Here is a 22,931-nt window from a genome sequence, read left to right on the forward strand (position 1 = left end):
ATTTCTATTGATAATACAAGAATATTACTTTAAATTTTATAAGAAATTTATTATCCTTCCTATTATATTTATACTTTAATATTCTTATTATATTATCTATAAATTTATTTATTGAAATGGTGATCGATCAATAGTAAGACATGACTCCTCCTTACCAATTAAATTGGTGACTGCTATTCTCAATTTGACCGAACTGCCTTTCTCCTTCAGCATTCGATGCCTCTTTTGAGTGGTTGATATGCTGTATAAATATTGCTTCATTTGGATGGAAGATTATGTCGTTTCCCACGGATATGATCCTTGCAAAAGTGGCGACTTTTGATAAATTGTCCTTTTGCCTTTTAATTAATAACTGCTGCTGTTACCGCACCTCATCAATGCTTAATAAAACATAATTCAACATGTCCGATGGCCCCTTAATCTATTCGTTGCATTGTTAACTTGTATATAGATCGCTGTATATGTTTATGAATGGTCTTTTTAATTAATGCAAAGGCAGACAGATCTGACATGCGTCAGATTTGGTCTGCCATTATTAAGTATGCTGAATATAGATGTTTCCTTAATATTTATTTACTGTGATTGATAATTACTTCTTTTTGAGGGATTTAGTGGTTAATTAATGATCTTGAAATATTAATAAGAATTTTAATATGAAGATGCTATTTAATGAAATATGTAATATAATAATCTATTTGAATGAATAATAAACTTATAATTAAATAATTGATGCATGAGCATATTCAGATATAGATTACTATTATTTGATAACATGGGGACATCACAACAATTGTTAATTCTTCTCCAAATCACTTGTGATTACTGTTGTCACAAAAGCTTGCACCCTTGCTGAGCTATCAACTCAACAACCTTGTGAAACATGGAAACAACCCCAAAGTGTGGGACCTTGCGCAACAGGGTTGAATCTCCAAAGAAGGTCGGCTTCCTTCTCAATCCAAGTGCAGGTGTTGAACCAACTCAACACTCCAAACTCTACTTCTAACCCTATCCTAATAGCTTGCAGAGAAAAAAGGAAAATGAAAGGAGGTGATGCACCAAGATAAGAGATGTTTCTCTCCCCACCCAAAAATGACACAAAGAATCAATCAAATACCCAGGAGACGAACAAACTTCAATTGCATGAATGACCCCAAACGCACGTATGGAGGTGAGAATTTGTTGAATGTCAAAGGGGAGAAGATTTCCCACAAGTCACACTCAAAAACAAGTTAACATAGCATATATGTGAGAGAAAAGCCATAAAACATACACCTATGATGAAGGTAAGGAAACATACACAGCATGCATAAGTTCAAGAAAGACAAGAATGATAACTTCAATTCATTCTCAGGCCAATGGCCAAACTTATAATTGCAAAAATTCAAGAAATATACAAGCCTTCAAGAGAAGTGAAAGAGCAAAGAAAAGCTCAAGCCAACAAAGAGAGAACCCTTTACAATGAGGCTTAACAGCCTATATATAGCAAACTGGTCGCAGAAGAGAGACCAATGGTCTAATATCCCTTGGCTAATCTAACCCTATTTCGCTTATTTGAACCCCAAGGAATATTGTCAAACACTTGGCATACAATGTTTGAAGCCGTTGTGGTGAATTCTTTATTTGTCTTCTTTGGGTTTGTAGGCTTCAAAGGAAGTTATGGAAAGCTTCTAACAATGCAAAGTTGTTATAGAAATGATATGCTAGCTGTTTTAGACCTTTACACACACATGTAATGACTGAAATTAACTAGTACAGCTAGTTGGCATTAAGACAAACACTTGTCATGCATCCCAAAGTATACCTACAGCCATTAGGCATTTAAGCAAACAGTTGGAATGAAAGCTAAGTGGCTGATCAATGTTGAATGTCACCATGAATGTGGAATATGCAACTTATATCTCCATTAAACATATGCAACCTCCAAGTATTTCATGATATAATCATAATAGCAAATGATGCAATGAAGTAATGATTTTCTAATACAATGCCCATAGATAGAAAACCTGGAATTTCAATGGCTACCTTGATATATTGGTTTGATTCTCCTCATATGCAAAGCCCTTGTCAAATATATATAGTTGTTCACCTTTCTAAATTCCCTTCTATAGAATTCGAACTACTGTAGTGCATTGTTCATGTGCACTGTTCACGCGCACTGTTCATGACACTGTAGCGCGCTGTTCATGCGTACTGTTCACGCGCACTGTTCACGACACTGAGCAGCAAATAAACCCTCTGTATGATGTTCTCAGTCTGCCATATACATATGCCCTCAGCTATGCCAATAAATCTCCAATCAGCACAATGTCAACTTCTGGATGAAGCCAACCATAGGAGCAACTTCAAATGAATATCTCACACCCTCAGATTGCTGATGCAATGAAGTCTTCACGTTCTCCAATGCCGATACTCTAGACAAGCTGCAGAAACCCTAGCTTCTTCTCCAAAGCCAAGAGACAAGTCTTCTCATCAAAAATAACAATGATCAATCCCCCTTCTCTTCTTTTCAAAAGCCTTATATATATATTTCCCATGAAGGTTCGATTTTCTCCAATAAGGCATTAAATCCATTAATGATATTAAATGACATTTAATGATATAATATTTTCACTTTGTCATTTAATATTTCACCTTGGTAAAAGAGCCACAATTAATTAATTAAAAGGTCCCCTTTAATGATACTTGGACCCTTAAGTTATAATATTAAATTATATTATAACTTAATAATATAAGCTCAAAACATTAATGCTTATTTAAACTAAATAAACATTGATATCTCCATTAATACTCAACATTTTTGAACGTCGTCTGAACTGGGAGCTAACATGATGAAGCTACATATGACCATACTCCTTTACTAAAAATAAAAAGGGTCCATCTCTAACATCTCAAACTTACTATAAACAGTAAGTATAGCAAATGAAGTTCAAATGATACCGAACGAAAGCCAAATCGAAACACACTAAACTCTAGAAACGATACAAGCCTCAGAAGACCCTCTATCCATACTCATTAGCCTACGAGGGTCAAAATGATAGGCTAATCGCCCAAAAACCATGTCTGCTAAAATGGGGAGATTACAGTCCGCCCCTCCTGAAATTGCTTGTCCCCAAGCAATATCGACTGCAAATAAACTCCTCCACCTGGATCCCAAATGAAGACCCGTGTAATGTCCCTAGTATTACCAACCAACTCCTCTAATGCCCACACCAAGGGCACAACTAACAAGACCTGCCAAACTAAATCAACCTCAACAGCAGGTGTCACAAGAACATGAACATCAAGTGAAGCAACTCTGAAAACTGACAATGTTTGCTTCCCAAAACTGCACAAGATAAGCTGCCAAACATATCATCTAACACATGCGTAACTGAACTATGCATCTAAGACAAATCATGTACATGAGAACACAAAATGAGACTACCAACGATGCACACCATGTACATGCAATGAAACCTACCAGGGAACACCAACCAGAATTCGGATGCACACAAAGGATCCCTCAACATACTCACTAGTGTCCCACATAGTATAGCTGGATTCCAAATCCAGGGTAGAAATCTGCCATGTAAACCTCCCTCAGACTTTCACTACTCAACACTGATCGCCACTTCACCATGCAAGATGTGGTGAAGCCAACCCATGGGACCTATCCAAACTGCAACAATAACTCTGTCATCACCTGGATCCTAGTGCAATCTATACACACATTCATCTATACTGTGAAGATAGGAGTACCTGGAAACATCTGCTACGCAACATCTCTCCACAACCTCTACTAAACCTTCATGGATGTGATATCCAACTAAACCATCATGCCCATTGTCACCATAGTCTCTCTGAAGCCATGTATCCAAAGATGGTCTCTATGTCATAGGAGTAACAATCTCCATCGGGTACACATCGGCATGATGGGAAACTGAACATTGCTCGAGCAAGTAGCCACCAACAATCAACTGAGTCGGGTACTTGCAACTGCTAGTTCCATCTACTGAAGATGGTAACTCTCCATCCCACAATGGATGGTATAATCCTGAAACCAATCCACACCGATGCATCATCAAGTTGTCCACGTGTGGATCAAAAGAAAAGTGATGAGCACTCCTCACTGTGTAGTTGCGATAAAACGCTCCAACCTCGGTCAAGGGCTCATCTCTAACAATACTGGAATCATGAGATGGCTCCAATCTCTGACCTCGAACAGTTGATTGGGTAGGGGCTTTGGTAGCCCTCTCTGCAAACCCAATCACAAAATCTCTATTAGGAAGCATTGTAGTCAGAGTATCAATAATTACTCCCACACCACGCTTGATGGCGAGAGAACCTCGGATGAGAGTATCCTTGGTGGCTCCAAACAGACCCTCTCGAAACTCAAGACTCTCAAGAAGGTACTCAACAAATGAATGTGTGCAGTAAAAACAATATAAGGTTGAGTCAACCTTATCCTCTAAGACCTGCAGCTGATCACTTTGACTCTGAGAAACAACAAGCTGGCGTCCAAAATCAGCTGCATGGGATGAAGTAACAGATTTGCTTCGAGGAGAGGGAAACAAATCTACATGAGAGCCATACTCCCAACCAGATGACACTATGCGAGTTCCATGTGAAGTGGATGGAATAACGTTGCATACTAACACACAACTCTCTAGAGAGTCCACCATTGCCACACAAGAGCTATCAACAATCTGACCTGTATCATCTGTCATAGCACTAACCTCGAGAGAACTTGATGCAACAAGTGGTTCTCTGCTACTCTCAACCCAAATAATCATCCCAGCTAAGTCACTTGTACCTGCATCAATGACGGATGTAACCACATCCTCAACACACCCATCACTACAACCCGTGGGTGTAAACTCATCACCAAGTGATGCTATAGGAAACTCAATTGTATCCACAGATGGTGAAGACTGTGCTAAACTCAACGCGATGGTAAGTTCCTCAACCTATGACTGTGACTCACGGAGGGCTGACTGAGCGCTCTCCAACGAGTCCATAGTCACCTCAAGCTCATGTGTGAGCTCATCAACCTCCTCCTTTCCCTTCAGTGCATCGTAGCAAGTGAAATCCCACTCGAGAAGATAATCCCTATCAGCAAGTAACTGCAAGTAATTCTGTTTCATTATCTCAATAGCTGCTCGAAGTGCATGGAACTCTGCTAGGGAAAGGCTACTATCACCGTGCTCAAATGTCTCAGGAGTACTCCAACCAAAGGTCGCCAACATTTGTCGAGTGACATCAAAATGCTCCAAAGCTGTAGAAAACATATCATCATTAACCTTCAACTGCCGATGATACCCCTGTGACTCATTCTTTCCACCCATATCTGCACTATGGTATGAAACCGAATCAACATCGCTCACCTCGTGATCAACAGCATCATGTGTGCAATCAATTGTGCACAGATCAAAATCTAAGGTATTGCTGCTATGTACCTTGTAGGATGGCTCAACTGACAAGGTAGAAGTTGTTGTTATGACAATATCTTCACACACTTCCACTTCCAATGTAACTACATGGCCATCCAACTCATGATTCTGGGATCCTATGCCAAAGCATGAATCTTCAAACTTGTTTTCTAAGGTCTGATCTGAAAAATCAGACTCTAAATGGCATGAATCCACATCACACATTACACCATTAGTACCCAAATCTCGAGTACCTTCATGCAGCAACTTAATAGAAGCATCTTGCACATGTGGAGTCATTGCTCTCTCATGCTGATGCAAAATTTCATCACTGCTGTCATGTAGATCAGAACTCTTATGAGCCAAAATTCCCATGCAATCCTCATTCTTGACACTTGTATCACGGGTGCTAATACTCAAGGTCACTCCCACAACCCTTTCTGAAATTTCCATGACTTTCAAATCATCATTACGCTCAAGTGCAAGGCTGTTGTCATGAAAATCAGACTTGTTATCATGACTGATAACAACTTTTTGAGTGCCAATAATCACCACATTCTCTTCAAGTTTCACCTTTTTATCTTTTTTCTCTGGACTTTCGTGAGTGCATTTAACATCAGCCGCAAAGGAATCATGAAGGGACTCATCATCACCCACTTCAAATTTCACCCTACTTTTTTGCTCTTGCTCCTCTTCACTCTTGGAGTCATCATGAAGTGTCTTGTGCCCAACATCTTTCTCCATGTAAGTCTGATTTTTGCTCGCCATAGGTTCAGCCGTATGCTGGTCACAAGTTGCTAGAAATTCATTACAGAGGTTTCTAGATACTTCCCTTGTAAAGTCCTCATGTTTCTCCTTCCCCTTAAAAATAGATGTCATATACCGAGCAATTCTATCAAGTTTTGCAGGGTGTGAAATCAATTCATCCAGCTTCTTCTAGTTTTGTTTTAACTTTTCCAATGAGGAATACACTTGCTTCATATTCTGGTCCCGCTGATTCTGGGTACTTGAAGTAACCATTATTAACTAGATGAATCAATCTACCCAACAGGTTGGCAGGAAACCGCTCTGATACCACTGTAATATCCCTTGCTAAATCAGATTGAAAATTTCTGATTTAAATGCTCAAGGAATATTGTCAAACACTTGTCATGAAACTTTTGCATTTGCTGATTGTGGTTTTTTTCTTATATTCTGATTTATGAGATAATAATATGCATTCATTGAACTCAAAAGGTCATATATCAAAGTCTGAAACTAAATGAGAATGCAATGTAACACCTACCGCTAGCCTTTCAATGACAATGTGTGACTGAAATCATATGAAATATGCATCTACAGCTGTTAGACATTTCTACAAACATTTGGCATGCATTCTAAGAAACCAAAATACACTTACAGCAGATTGTCATTAACACAAACACTTGTCATGCATACATGTAATTCCCATGCGCCAATGAGTGGTACTAACAGCAATAAATGTAGCCTCCAACAATCTGAAAATCGCTCTTCAAACCCCTTTGAATTTCTGTAGATTAACTCTTCTAAAATGCATTAGTACTGTAGCGATTTACTATTCACGGGTATTGTAGTGTTACTATTCACGGGCACTGTAGCAGCTGATAAAAGCCTGCAATCTGCTCTTTAATGGCCGCCAAGTAGAAGCCACAAGTCTCTAATTGATCGATCTTTAAACCCCTTCAAACTCTTGATAAAATAAATCTCCAATCAGCACAATGTCAACTTCTGGATGAAGCCAACCCTAGGAGCAACTTCAGATGAGTATTAGCACTCATGATACAAGTGTCAAGAATGAGGATTGCATGGGAATTACATGTATGTATGACAAGTGTTTGTGTTAATGACAATCTGCTGTAAGTGAATTTTGGTTTCTTAGAATGCATGCCAAATGTTTGTAGAAATGTCTAACAGCTGTAGATGTATATTTCATATGATTTCAGTCACACATTGTCATTGAAAGGCTAGTGGTAGGTGTTACATTGCATTCTCATTTAGTTTCAGACTTTGATATATGACCTTTTGAGTTCAATGAATGCATATTATTATCTCATAAATCAGAATATCAAAAAAAAACCACAATCAGCAAATACAAAAGTTTCATGACAAGTGTTTGACAATATTCCTTGAGCGTTTAAATCAGAAATTTTCAATCTGATTTAGCAAGGGATATTACAAATGGACAAGGAGGGGAAGCCTTGACCCTAGCATGCACCAAGGAAAGTCAGTCAAGGAAGGCAGGGAAGTGCACAAACCTGACATGGTTGTGTGTGCAAGCAACTTGGCCATACCCTGACAACGCAATCCCAAGAAGAAAAGTACTTCTAGAAGGTGGATTGTTTGACATTCCAAAGTCAGGGCATGTAGGCTTGACATTAAGGCCATCAAGTGACCATAAATATGGCCCTGGACTCCACCTGATGGCAACCCTGCAAAAAGCATTATATGCACCCCATGTAGCTCCATGAATGAAAGTAGACAAGTCGCAAGGGTTGGTGGAGCATTAAGAGCCTTGAGTGTTGATCACATCATCTGGAAGTGTTGCAAGTCATCGAAAGTCGGACGTTGGGTCTTGCCACAAGGGAAGAGGAGTCTTGGAACCTAGGTATTCTGGGATTCTAGGGTCATGAAGAAAAGGCTTGGAACTTGGGGTTCCAAGATTCCAAGGTCATGAAGGAAAAGGCTTGGAACTTGAGGTTCTGAGATTCCGAGGTCATGAAGGAAAAAGGCTTGGAACTTGGGGTTCCGAGATTTCGGGGCCATGGAGGAAAAGGCTTGGAACTTGGGGTTCCGGGATTCTGGGATCACGAGGAAAAAGGCTTGGAACTTGAGGTTCTGGGATTCCGAGGTCATGAGGAAAAAGACTTGGAACTTGGGTTTCCAAGATTTAGGGGTCATGAAGGAAAAGGCTTGGAACTTGGGGTTCTGGGGTCATGAAGGAAAAGGCTTGGAACTTGGGGTTCCGGGGTCGTGAAAGAAAAAGCTTGGAACTTGAGGTTCCGGGATTCCGGGGTTACGAAGGAAAAGGCTTGGGACTTGAGGTTTTGGGATTCTGGAGTCATGAAGGAAAAGGCTTGGAACTTGGGGCTCCGAGATTCTGGGGTCATGAAGGAAAAGGCTTGGAACTTGGGGCTCCAGGATTCTGAGGTCATGAAAGAAAAGGCTTGGAACTTAGGGCTTTAGGATTTCAGGGTCATGAAGGAAAAAGCTTGGAACTTGGGGTTCCGGGATTCCGGAGTCATGGAGGAAAAGGCTTGGAAACTGAGGTTTCAGGATTCTAGGATCATGAAGGAAAAGACTTGGAACTTGGGGTTTCGGGATTCCAAGGTCATGAAGGAAAAGGCTTGGAACTTGGGGATTTGCTTCCCGACAAGACAACACTTACACTTCATGACCATTGGCCTTGTCCTTGATCAACTGGGGCAGCCATGGTCCATGGAATATATCTCTGACCAACATGAATATTGTACCGCAACATCTAGAACTCACTATATCTTACCACATTCCATTTTATTGCTAAACTCTTACTTCAAGAACTCTCTACAAGTGAATATCATTCAAGTCCCAACATTAATTGTAATGATTTCAAATTGTTATTCTCAAGCCAGCTCAAGCTTCTAGTCAACATCCACTATGTATATTCAATTATGCACTATCTACTTTCTTGTTTGTTGGGGGAGATATAGAGATTCATAATACTGGAAACCAGTGATCTTTCCTTCCACAGCCATGTGTGCCTATGAATCTCAATCATATGGATGCCTATTATTGTTTTCCCACTAGCATTTAATGAAAGGCATTCTGGTTCTTAGTGTATCTTCCTTTCAGCGCTGTGGTTTAACAGTTGTTTAGCTGTAAATAAACTTCTAGTATCTAAAAGGATGGATATGCAGACTCACCAATGACAACCTAGATGTAGGAGATAAAGGACATCAAACCTCCCAAGGCAAGCCAAAATGGACAAATTCAGCTAGAACAACCATATTAGTTTTTATTACAGGCAATTGTAGTATAGAAATTTGAAACAATAAGAAACATGTCTAGTTTCTTTCTGACTGCTAGCAAACTCCTGAACCTCATTTGGCTTCTCTTGGAGAGCAGACTGGAAGAAAAATAGATTTTCACAACCTTTCCTCTATGTGGTTTTGTAAATCTTACTGCAAGTATTTTTTAAACTGGCTTTTAACATAGGCATCCTCCATAGCTTTTACACATCATATATTCAAATATAACTCAAATGTAAATAGTTCAGGGATACAAACCTTATCATTACGATGTATATCATCCATGGTAATGTACACTAGTGTCTCATTATCAGCCCATTCCAGGTAGTCAGTAATTCCTGTTAAAGGTTTGCCAATGAACTCTTTGGTTTCTGCATCAATGACATAGACAGTATATATTTCATCCCCTTTGGTGTCCTCTGCATATGCAATCAACTTATGATTGGGGCTCATCTACAAACACATGAGAATTGGGATGACATCAACATACCTTCCTTATATGAAAATAAGAGATAATCATGCACAAGAAATGTACCTTGAATGCTCCAACATTATAAAATTCATGTTTTTCAGCCTTCACATTTTCATCAAATAGAACCTCCTCCACTGGTGCATCAGGTCCCGTCTCCATTGTTTCATCAACAGAGGAAGGCCCTTCACCCTCAACAATGTACCTCCTACAGTATTGTGTATATTGCTTTCCCTCCAGTGTTTTTTCATAGTAATAGTAAGATCCTTTGCGAAGAGGAGCAGTAATATCAGCTTCTTGGATTCGGCCTCGTAACTCTTTGTAAAGCTCCTCTTCCAATTGTTTTGTATCTGCAGCAATCGAAAAAGAAAGAAAGTGTCTTAAATTACAGCATTATTAACATCAAATAAAGTAGGCTTATAAACAAAGGACTACTTGTAACAGCTGGAAAAAATCACAAGTATGAAGCCAAAGTTCAGGCGGTATAAAACATGACCAGTGTCATGTTTGTTTTTCTATTTATTTGCAAACTTTTGTATTAACTTTCGCAAATCTCCCAGCCATATCATACAGACAGATTCTGTGAGGGGGGTAAATGCAAGAAAAGATAGATCAAATTTATCTCAAATATTTGTTTTAAAGATCTCTCCAAATAGGTGGATACACTCCCTATGTTGTTAATGATTCTATAGCTCAATAAATTAAAGCATTCTTTTAAATGATAATTTTAAGATAGACAATGACATCAATGGATTGAAAACCCTGATGAATGAAGACTAAGAATTCTGAGTTAAATGCATTAAGTATCTGATATATGCAAAGCACTTCAACTCTCTTGTTTGAATGACTTATCATGTCAATGGAACACCCATGGCTGTGTAGGATAAGATCAGAAAAATTTAACATAAGTTTTACAAAATAACAGGACTCTATCAATTATTAGAATTTTCGAAAGAGAGGTTTCCAGGTACTTCTATTTGTGTTCTTTGTATTAATAGTGAGGAATATGACTCACATATTTTCTTCCAATGTTCTTACTCTAGGGAGATTCGGCACCTCTTGTGAGGAGTTTGGAATCAGGCTTGTATGCATGCCACATCTTTGGTTGACTATTGGGGAAGACTAGGTAGGCCTCCTACTAAGACTTCTTTTCTTCAGGTAGCTTAGTCCATTGTCCTACTTTCATTAATTGGCATCTTTGGGTTAGAAAGGAATCGTAAGATCTTCCAAGATAAGAAAGTTGGGCAACATCAATTGTGGCAAAGGATTATCAGGAAGCTTCAGGAGACTATTTCTGCTAAGTGAAAATCTTTTTGATATAGTGGACCCTAGTGATTTGGCTATGATAAGAAACTTGAATATGGCTGATTGTGGTTCTGGTTATGCTATGGGGAGGACATGTTGATAGGCTAAGAGGAAGATTCATCGTGAGGGTTGGTGGTTTCCTCCTCCTTGAGAAGTTTTGAAGGTTAATATCAATGGCTCTTCCAAGGGAAATCCTGGACATGCTGAGTTGGTGGCATTGGCAGTGATAGTTCTGTTTTTGGAGGTTATCTTTTTCTTTTCTATCTACAAAAGACAGCATACTAATAACCTCATGGAAGCCCTTGCTATTCTTTATGTTGTGGAAAGAGGTTGTACCCTTGGTTGGAATAAGATTATTTGTGAATCTGATTCACAAGTTGTGTTGGATACGTTGAATGATAAAAAGTTGGATGGTGCAAATTGGCATTTGTCCTTGGTGGTTAGACAGGTTTTGAGTCTAAGTAGTTCTTTGGAGTTTGTCTCTTTTTGTCATATTTCTAGAGAGTGGAATAGAGTTAATAAATTTTTACCCCTTCTTTCAAAATAAAAAGTTAGCCCACTTTCTAAATAGCAATTGGGCAGTCAAGAGAGCTTAACCCCGATTCAAACTTCCTTATCAGAATAGGTAGCCTTTGAATCTATCCAACATGTAGAGACAGTTATTGGGTTCGTCAATATGGCTTATGTTTACAAATCTTAATTGCACTGCTAAAAGCCAATCCATAACTCTAGCAAATATGTGGAGACGTTGTAGTGTATTGATTTACTACTGAGTCTGATCCATGGCAACAAGGTTCGAGAAGTTCAGTAGGTTTGAGAGAATTGAAGGTTCTCCAAAGTTTGGAAAATGCTCAAAGCTATATAATTGACAAAACTATTTATAATCACATGAATATGATTTGAAAATGATATGAAAGAATTATTTCAATGCCTAATTTTCATAGTAATTCTAAATGTGATACATCACACTATCTTCCAATGTTTGTGAGTTGGCACTTGCTCTTAAGTCTGCATAACCTAGGCCCTAGGATCACCAGGCTCTGAAACAATAATTTAAACATCTTAAAAATAAAACGTTTTATGTAACATTAGCACCAAAGTAGCAAACTTTCAAACAAAGCATTTTAAACAGCAGATCTCAAATATAGAAAAAAAAATTCAAACAATGCATTACAATATGACAAAACATCATTTTTAACAAATAAAAGTTTATATAATTTCCAAAATTACTTTCGAATGCCCACATACTGCTGCCCCATTATCGGGGAGAAGTGGTTTAGAGTTAAAATTGTTAACATTGATGAAAAAATATATCGATACTATATTATTACCTTTTCACATTAAGACTTTGAATAGGGGAGAGGACCCAGTAGTTGAGCGTGTTCCCATTCTTGTGATAGAACTATAGAAGTTATTGATTTAATACCCCCATACTTGCTGATTTAATGTCCAATTTTTGTACAGTATTGCACCAATAGTTGTGACTTTAAAGTTGTTATTGCTGATGATGAGTACAAATAATTGAATGAAATATACTTTGTTGAGAAAATCAACCAATCATGTGATGCTACATCAGCTGCACAAGTATTGGGGCCCCTTTTGCACGCCTATAGGTCTCAACTTTTTTGGGGGCTATTTTGGACACCTTGGCAAAAAGCATGTTGATGTGGCCCTGAAACCTTAGTTATAAGCAGGGGACTTGCCAAGTAAGCTGCTGTAAAAAATTGGGAGTAATTTGAAATTTCCACATAGGATTTTGAGAAGCGCGAAGTTAGAGTGCACAACTACTAGGTCCTCTCCCCTAGAAAAAAATCAATGGTTGCAGAAATCTTTTATACATTGCAATTTATCTCTGCTTGTCCTCCAGGATTCTTTTCACGAAAAATCTTTGGTTTCTTAAATTAATAAGTCGACTTGGTTTTTTGGTCAATAATGTGCAATTTAAGAATTGTTTTATAAATCACGATTTTTGTCTATGAAACCTCCATTTTCGGCAATCCATCTCATTTTTATATCAGTTTTTTCAATTTTAGTCATTTTGACAGATTTTAAAAAAACTCAATTAACTAAAAAGCTCATCGTTTTTAGTTTGTTCAGTTACTTCCATAATCAAAATAAAAACTTGCTACAATAGAACTCAATATACTAAATAGATTTTATAAATCCTAAGGCTAATAGTTTATTTCTAGTTTAAGTATGATGGGATAAAATTCCAAATACACACTGTGAAATCCCTCAAAACTGTTGAAGTTAGAGCTGCAATAGAGATTCAAGCTGCAACGTCCCTTATTTATCTCGTGGCTTCAGTTATCTTTTCCTATCTTGAATCGTTTCATTGGCTTCCGTTTTTCCTTTCGATATTCTTCTTTTATGATCGCTTTGGTGGCTGTCGGTGAAGATGTCTATGTGGCTGTCGGTGAAGATGTCTTTGGCTGTCAGTGACTTTTCCTCTTCCATCGTGGAGTCTCTTCACTTGCTATTCAATTCTTTATAATCAATGCTCTTTCTTTTGCTGTTAGTGTGGTTAAAGGAGCAAGCTTAGCCGAGTGATTGCAGCTCAACAAAAGTTTTCAGACTTATGAAGGTTTATAGAATGTATATGTGATGTATCATTTGACTTCATTGTCATATGATTGATTTGCAGAAAATCAAACTTATCTTATCTTATTGTGATTGATAGTAATCTGAAACTATCGACAGTTGTATTCATTTTCAGAGATATAATAAAGTTCATTTTTGAGTGGGCTGGGTTTTTCACCCTCAAATGGAGGGTTTTCCCAGGATAAGTTCTTGTGTTTGTGTTGTTCATAAGTTTAGTTTTCTGCTATCTATTTATTCTGGTTCAAATTTATGGTATTAGAGTGGGTTCCTCCTATAGAGCCTAATCGCTTGAAGGTAGATCATGTGCTTTTGTCCTAGGATGGGCACTGCAATTTAGCCTTCTGGCACACCCTGCTACAGGTGAATTTTTGTCGCATTTATGTGGTTGGTCCATCACTTTGTTGTGGATGGTATTAAAGACAGTTCTTCAGATGATGCTTAAACTATGCACGGGGCAGATATTGTGGACAGATGATGAGTGATGGCAAGGGCCAAAGGCCACACAGCCATCAGATCATCACTCGGTGCTTCGGTGTGATCAATCCAAGTGAATGGAAATTACATTGCTGAGCAAAATTATAAAAGGACGAATCAGAGATTGCATTCAAGGAAGGAAGATTGCTTGCATTTCTTCGCAGAGGAAGAATCAGTATTCAGAGGGAGTCTGACATATCGTCAGAAGTAAACTTGGACAAGGAGGTCAGAAGATTGATTTCAGCTTTAGAGGAAGCATGACATTTCAGCTTCAGAGGGAGCCTAACATTTCAGCTTCAGAGGGAGCTACATCGTCATAAAGATTTGGTTAAAGCATTTTTCTCTGTGACGGAGAAGTTTGAGGTGAAAGCCCTTGTTAATGAGTTCTTCTCTGTGAGGGAGAAGTTCGAGGTGCAATCTCTTGACTAATGAGTTCTTCTCTGTGAGGGAGAAGTTCGAGGTGCAATCTCTTGACTAATGAGTTCTTCTCTATGAGGGAGAAGTTTGAGGTGTAATCCCTTGTTAATGAGTTCTTCTCTGCGAGAGAAGTTCGAGGTGAAATCCTTTGATCCACCCTCTAGGAGTAGCTATGGTGGAATTCATGTGTATGACTTTAGAATTTTTATTTATGTTTTCATTCACCCTCTAGGAGTAGCTATGGTGAGTATTGTTATGCTGAGATAACAATTTTATTGAATAAAATCTATGATGAGACTCTGTTAACTTTCTTTGGTTGCAGCTGTATGTACCTGTCATGAGATGACGAAATAAAGATCTCTCTCTTGCTAAGAGGGAGTGTTGAAGTTATAGCTGCGATAGAGATTCAATATGCAACGTCCCTCATTTATCTCGTGACTTCAGTTATCTTTTCCTATCTTGAATCGTTTCATTGGCTTCCATTTTTCCTTTCAATACTCTTCTTTTATGATCGCTTTGGTGGCTGTCGGTGAAGATGTCTATGTGGCTGTCGGTGAAGATGTCTTTGGCTGTCGGTGACTTTTCCTCTTCCATTGTGGAGTCTCTTCACTTGCTATTCAATTCTTTATATTCAACGCTCTTTCTTTTGCTGTTAGTGTGGTTAAAGGAGCAAGCTTAGCCGAGTGATTGCAGCTCAATAAAAGTTTTCAGACTTATGAAGGTTTATAGAATGTGTATGTGATGTATCATTTGACTTCATTCTCATGATTGATTTGCAAAGAATCAAACTTATCTTATCTTATTGTGATTGATAGTAATCTGAAACTATCAACAGTTGTATTCATTTTCAGAGATACAATAAAGTTCATTTTTGAGTGGGCTGGGTTTTTCACCCTCAAGTGGAGGGTTTTCCTAGGATAAGTTATTGTGTTTGTGTTGTTCATAAGTTTAGTTTTCTGCTATCTATTTATTCTGGTTCAAATTTAACAAAAACCGTATCTCATAACTATGACTAATGTAATCAATTCTAAAAGATTGATCAGATGCATCTGCAATAAAAAAAAATTTTAAAATCTGTCCTTCGTGGTTTTCAAAACGCCAAGTTGATCATTGTCAATGTGTTGACATGACCTTTGAAGTTTCAGGGCATTCGAAGATCAGAAAATATTTGAGATCCAATTAAACACAACACAATATGCTAACCCCTTCTTGTATCCACCATAAGTCTGTGGTCTCCTGAAAGGGGTTTGGCCTGGGAACAATTTTATAAAATTAAAAAATAAATACAGTTATGAGATTAAATTGAATTTTTCACTTTTAATATTAAGTTTTAAATTGGTGTTTTTAGGTTGACGGGACTTTCCAAAATATGAGTTTTCATAAGAAATGGTTCAATAGAAATTATGGACAAAATTAAAAAAAAATAAGAAAGTCTGTAGAGGAAACTTTCAACCCCAATTTCAAAGACACCTCCTTAAATCTAAAATTTTAAAAATAGATACTCTTATTTTCTTACACAAGATTCTATCTTATCACGTAAAATCACTTTTTTCTCCTAAAATCTCTACACAGAGGTAACTTCTGAGAAGATTCATAACTTTACCTAAAAATTTACCATGAGAGAAAGCTTTTAGAAGACAATCATTTTTAACATCAATGACAAACAAAACCTTTGAAACCACCTTAAACACAAAATCATTAAAAGGTGACCCATAACCTCACTTAAAACAAGGTATTCAGAAGACAACCCATTTACTCTCCTACGATTTACCAAACAAAAGACAACCTCTACAATCCATGACCTCAACATTTAATAATTGAAATGCATGTTATTACCAGACATGACTGCATTGGTGTAAGCATTCTCCTGCTGCAGATGAGCAAGGACCTTGGGATTCGACCTGGAATCGTCTCTAAGCCAATAATAGTCATCATTTCGAACATCTCCGAACAACTCCATGGTGTGTTTTACTTTCTCTGCAACAGGAGCTGAGATTGTCCCCATGTTTACTGTGAAGCACCTCCTTTGCACCGGATAATCGCTGATTTTGCTCACTCCTCTTGTGCTTCTAATGCTTTTTAGCAAGGAACGCAGTTTATATACCCTTATTGGCGTATGTCCCACGTTAAAGGCTTTAAAATTATAATAGAGGCATTCACGGACGACGACTCCCATTGTTATTCCGATTAACGAGACCGCATCGGCCCGGGAGACCCGTTGAGAAAACAAATCCAAGACGAGGGAGGCAACGGGATAGCGAGATTTTAATATGCTTTGCTAGAGCAAGATAGCTTATGGATAAGGGAAAAATCTTACAACTAACAATCGGAGAGGTTTCCTCGATAATTTTGTTGTGTCTAATAGACTCAATGTTTCATGGATAATTTTGTTTGTTTAATAAATTGAATATTGTATATGTTAGTGTTATTGGAATTACTAATAGATTATAAGATTGTTGTTCAATTTTTTAATTTTACATTTTTATTGATTAGATTAATAAAAGAAATTGAATATGTATTAGTATTCTTTTTCAACAAAAATTTAAAATAGATATAAAATGAATAAACATATATAAATATATATTAATCTTTATTAAATATTATTTTTTATTATTGTTAATTTTGACAGTATTTTAAATTAATAGATGTAAATTAAAAAAAAGTATTGTCAATTATTTTAATCACAATTTCTCATGTTTTGTCTATTTCACTTTTTCAATAAATTAAAATTGACTCAAATATGATAAATGAAATAAATTGTAGTCATTGGTCACAAACTTTAAAATTACAATAATGTCATTTATCAAATAAGACAATGTATAAAATACAAAAGTAATATGAAAATAAAATAAATTGTATTCATTGGCCACAACCTTTAGAATAAAAATAATGTCATTTATCAAATAAGACAATAAATAAAATACAAAAGTGATATGAAAATGAGTTTGCACAATTAACTTTTTTGTATTCAAAATGAAAAAAGTTAAAAGATTTCATAGCTTACATCACAACTTTTGTGCAATAGAATGGTGGATAAATTAATCAATGGGTCCTTAGTATGTTGGTGAAGTTGAAAGGTTCTTAATGAGCCCACTATGAATCAAGTCTTGTTGAGTACAAGGCTCCAACATCAAAGAGGGATGAAGTTGGGATCATGCCCCAACAAATTTGGTGGAATAGATACCCCTTAGTCCTTACCTCTTAGCTGAAGAAGTTCAACCTAAGACTCATGCTCATGATTCCGTATTGGATAGCTAATACAACTTTGTGGATGAAAATCCTCCAATTTTGATATTTTAAAAGAAGTTTGAGAAAATTATACATTATAAAATTTGGTGAAACTATTTAAATTCTAGCATTTAATTGACTCATTTGTTGCCAATTGATAATAATCCTTACTAAAATATATTTATTTTATATAATATATTATTTATAGGATATTGGTTAAATATTCTATTGCATTACAAAAGTAATTAGAATTAAAAGTCATTTATCATAGGTGAAATTTTATCTCATCTAAAATTTATTAGAATTAGATTATATCACGTGTGAAATTTTGAATGTGTTTTAGATAACTTCCACAAGAATGTACCTTAAAGGGTGTGTTGGAATTGAAGTAAAATCCTGGATAGAATTTAAAAGTTTCTATCATAAAAATACAGCTAGCTAAACGGTGAAAAAATTCCCTTAGTGTATGTATCTTCATTCAATATTTAAGAAAGAAATAGACTTTATTAATTGTATAAAAATTTTGTTGAGTATTTGATTGTTTAAGTGGGCTTTAAAAAGATGAAACATCTTATGCACAAAACCTCTCTACATAATATATTATGCTTGTGATATTTAAGAAGAGTTTAGAGAATAAGATGGATGGAAGTGAAAGTGTATGCATCCATTTTAAAGAGGAGATCTTCATTAGAATCAACAAGTGAAGCCCTGACTAGAATTTATACAGTTTGGTAAAATGATCAATATTTTTCAAAAATAAATAGATTAAAATAATTATTATATAATCGAACATAAAATCACATAATTTACTTTCTACAAAAATGAAATTATAAAAGGTTTAAAAAATGGTAATTAGAAACCCATGAGATAAAATCACTCAAAAGTAGCCCCTAAATTATCCACCAAAAAAAGATGACTTATGAAGTGTCATAATACACATCATAAATTGGTCAATAGGTGAAATTCATAACAACTTTGTGAAAAAGGTCACGAACAAAGGTTGAAGTCATAAATTGTAACTAGTACAATTCACATGTCATGTTTGTCCTCCTACTTTAGTGTGTCCCATATTCATTTCCCCTATGCCTATTTTGGTCCCATCTTACTCCAGCCTTAATGTCACCTATTGACACCACTAGGTGGGCCCCATCCTAGAACTATGCTCTCTTGGTCTCTAAGTTTTTGGTCCTATTTTTGGAGGACCAGGGTGCCCCCTAGCACCCTAGTCCCCCTTAAACATGTTCCTGTTTAGGACTGGGTAGGCTTTCTCCCTCCCCGATGGAATTTGGTCCATGCGGCTACACTTGATTATTTTTTATTACGGTAAAATCAGGTTTTGAAGGGGCCTCGAAACCCTTTACAAAAGATCCTTAAGAAAAAAGTGTGAGATTTTGCCAAGATCAAGAGGCAATGGAAAGCACAAATAAGAGAGAGAAAATATATGATGGGAATAAACTGTATTCTATCAAGATGCAAAATATGATCAACTAAATCATTACAAGATATAGATTGATTACCCGTACAAACAAAGTAGATGAGCCTGCTTATATAGGCAAGGCTTATGGATATGTGAGCACACAGACATGACATGTGGCTCAATAAGAAACAAGGTGTAGCGTCGTAAAATTGCGACACTTGCAATTTCGACTGCATTTGGGTCTTCACAATGGCGGCGCAATGTTGAACCTGAATGGAGACCCCAAAACCTATTTACGACATCAAAAACTACATCTTTCTGCACCTTGGCTTGATCCTCCTTGCACCCTGTTGTCCCGGGAGGTGGGACCATGGCGCCCAGTGCCCTGGTCCCTGGCCCTATTTTGGGCCCGGTCTCTTGTTGGGCATCGGGTCTTCAAGTTTGCAATTTGGAAAATAATGTTCCTAGGTCGGCCTAAGGTCGTAAAAATTAGTCTCCTAACCCTAATTGACAAGTATATAAACTACATTTCCCCTCACGGGAAGAGAAGGAAAAACATATGTGTGCAAGAGGCGGAAGCGATAGGCAAACATTAAAACATTCAAACATTCAAACATTCAAGCATTCCTTCAAGCAATTGAGCATTCAAGGTCTCCATTCAAGGCTAGGTGTTGCATTCAAGACAAGGATTCAACCATTGAAGAGGAGATCACCTACAACACACAACATACAACATACAACATCATTACACCTTCGCATGTAAGAATACAAACATTCTTACAACAAGGTATCAGTACTTGATTACATTACAAACATTTACATTTACAGCATTCTCATTTCTTGGTTAATTCCAAAACCGGGGTTTGACCTGAAGGCAAACCCCTAATCCCTAACCCCCCAATCGTCCTCTCTTTTCTGTGTGTAGGTTGCAGGTACACGACTGTAATTGAAGATCTGGAATCCTTGTGCAGAGACGAACAGATCCCCCTTTGTTTCGCGGATTTTTCGGAGGACCGTGTGCACTCCGGGCGCCATCATCCCATCAACTTTCACTCAAACTTGCAAGACAGCATCGTCTCGACATTTTACTGCTAATTTCAGGTCTGTAGCTTCATCCCGTGTCTCTATCTCCGTCTACAAGCGAATCTTTCCTACTTTTACATACACTCCTAGTTCAATCCTTCTATCTACATTCTTTACAAAAGAGGGTATCCTTGTTGTCTCAACCCTTGAAACTCATTTAGAATTCAATCTTGCATTGTGTGGGATTGGATCTTGTGAGTTTCAACCCCTCTTTTGAATGTAAAGTCTCTCCTAAGTGAAAACCGTCAATCCTAGTGACCTCCTTTCTCTCTCCTTGGAGTGGGGGAACACCTAGGGTTCGATTTTCCGCTTTACACAAGGGTAGGTAGGAAATAGGTGTAGGTAGGTAGGAGAAACAATACAATAATCCACATGAGGTGGATCACCCACTGAATGTGGAGTGTAACAACAAGATCACACCATAAAAGGTGGAAATTGTCCTACACACACTATCCCAGTGTGGCACAAACTTCCAAGTGTCTCGTACCCAAACTACTATGAAATGCATTTCCTAAGTAAACTTAAGTAAGGTGTAATAATATCTGAGATGAATAATTATTTACACCAACAAAAAGAGCATTAAGAAACCAGAAGGAACATACATCAAAAAAGTCAGCATAGCAACTAGAAAAAACTAGCAAAAAAGCCCCATAATACCAGTGACGACCAACCAAAACAAACAAAGCACAGAAAAGGAACTAATTTATGTTTTTCAGGGCATTAGCCAAGTTACCACTAATCCCATATAGTTCTTTAATATTATCCCTAAGTTTAGGGATTTCCTTAGAAGAGGCCACAACAGCTTTCTTCAAGCTTGCCCTAGTTCTCTTTGTCACTCCACCAAGAGTGCTTTCCCCGATCCCAGTCTCGATTGCATCTTCATCAATGTCAAGGTCCACCACCAATTTGGGAGAGTTGGAACTTTCAAGGACCTTAGAGATTTCCTCTAGGTTCTTAGTGGCAGCAGTCAAGTTATCCGGAATCATTCCCAATAGGTTTTTCATTACAGCTTTTCTTTCCTCCAGATAATCAATCTGAGCTTCCATCTTCTTAGATTTTTCCTCCATGTCCTGCTTCCATTTCTTTTCATTCCTTTCATCTTCCTTCCCTTTCTCCTCCAGTTGCTTCCCATTTTTTTCCAGATTCTTTATAAATTCATAAGTCCACCTATCAAAACCCAATCTAGCCTCGGTTAGGTTTTTGAGATTATCCAGAAATAACTCTTCTCTAGCACACTCCTTATCCTTGCTCAAATTATCCTTGACCATTTCCTTCTCAGGTTCCTTATTCTTCTCCTTCTCAATATCCATTTATTTTTCCTCATTAACCTTATCATCCTTCTCCACCATTGGCTGGCTGTTGTCATTGCCTAATCTAGCACTATGAGTAGGACTATCTTGGTCGGACACGTCCTCAGCTTCACCTTCCTCTTCCCCCACGTCCTCTTCTTTCCAACTTTCCTCACCTCCAGACTCATTCGTTTCCATCTCACTACCATCTTTTCTGGTATCCTCTGAATCATTCTTGTCCTCTTGGATTTTCATCCCAGTAGCACTCTTGCTCTTTTTTCTCTGAGTCGACTCTTCCTTACTGGGTCCACCTTCCTCCAACTTTATCTTACCTTTCCCTGGAGATGCGAACAATCTCTTATTTTCCTGAATAGCAAGGATTTTGCAGTGCTCATATATGAGCAAAATGAGGCCACAATGAAGCACCGAGTTCAAAGGATTCTTGTTGTGCTTATTAAGAGACCTCGACAGAGACCTGAAGAGGTAGTACGATAGGGAAACCCTTTTCTCATGCCTGAAATGATTTAACAACACAAAATGGTATGTGTGGGCCCTAGTAAAATGACCCTCCACTGTAATGTATTCCATGATAGCATTCAACACACAGCCCCAAATTTTCTTAATGTTGGAAGCATCATAATAACCCCCCGTTGCTTTACCAATTTTTGCCCTCTCATTCTCCTTACGCGGAAAAAGCTTAACCGTGTTATTAGAAACTTTCAAATCTCTAAAAAAATTGAGACCTGAGTGGGGCATACCTATTATAGTCGTTATGAGGCCCACATCCAATTTGAACCTCGCACCATGGATTTTAAAAGACTCGTTACTCCAGTTTTCAGTAATTTTAGAGACTGCAAGATTAACCCTACCTTTATCGTAATCGACTAGCTTCTCCATAAAATTTGTCATGAACCCTTTTTCCAGCTTCGTCCATATCTTTGGCATTTCCTTCCATCTAGAGATATTATATGTTTCCTCCCTCCTTAGATCCCCTCCCATAGTCAAGTTCAAAATGCCAACTTTGTTCTTCTGCAATTTCAAAGCTTCCTTCTTGTTGTCTCTCAAAAATTTGAAAATGTTAATCCACAAAGTGTGCAGAGGATTAATATCTTTGATTAGGATTCTACCCCTTTGTCAAGTAATCATAACCTTTCTATAAATGCATAAATTACTCATTACAACTATCATAATTGATTGTGCGGTCCCTCTTTCCCCATG

At 37.5% G+C, this 22,931-nt stretch overlaps 1 protein-coding gene across 1 annotated transcript in view; it reads right to left on the reverse strand.

The window, feature by feature from the left end:
• The window catches only part of LOC131039079 (uncharacterized), a 155,229-nt gene extending 138,258 nt beyond the window's left edge, over positions 1-16,971 (reverse strand). The window contains exons 1-3 of the mRNA XM_057971727.2: positions 16,533-16,971; positions 9,966-10,249; positions 9,689-9,883 (exon numbers count right to left, since the gene is read on the reverse strand). Of these exons, the coding sequence (XP_057827710.2) occupies positions 9,689-9,883; positions 9,966-10,249; positions 16,533-16,872 (819 nt within the window). The 5' untranslated portion in view covers positions 16,873-16,971. The remainder of the gene's footprint in view (positions 1-9,688; positions 9,884-9,965; positions 10,250-16,532) is intronic.
• Positions 16,972-22,931: the final 5,960 nt, after the last annotated feature.

This window comes from Cryptomeria japonica, chromosome 7 (assembly GCF_030272615.1).
Source record: "Cryptomeria japonica chromosome 7, Sugi_1.0, whole genome shotgun sequence".
Lineage (NCBI taxonomy): Eukaryota > Viridiplantae > Streptophyta > Pinopsida > Cupressales > Cupressaceae > Cryptomeria > Cryptomeria japonica.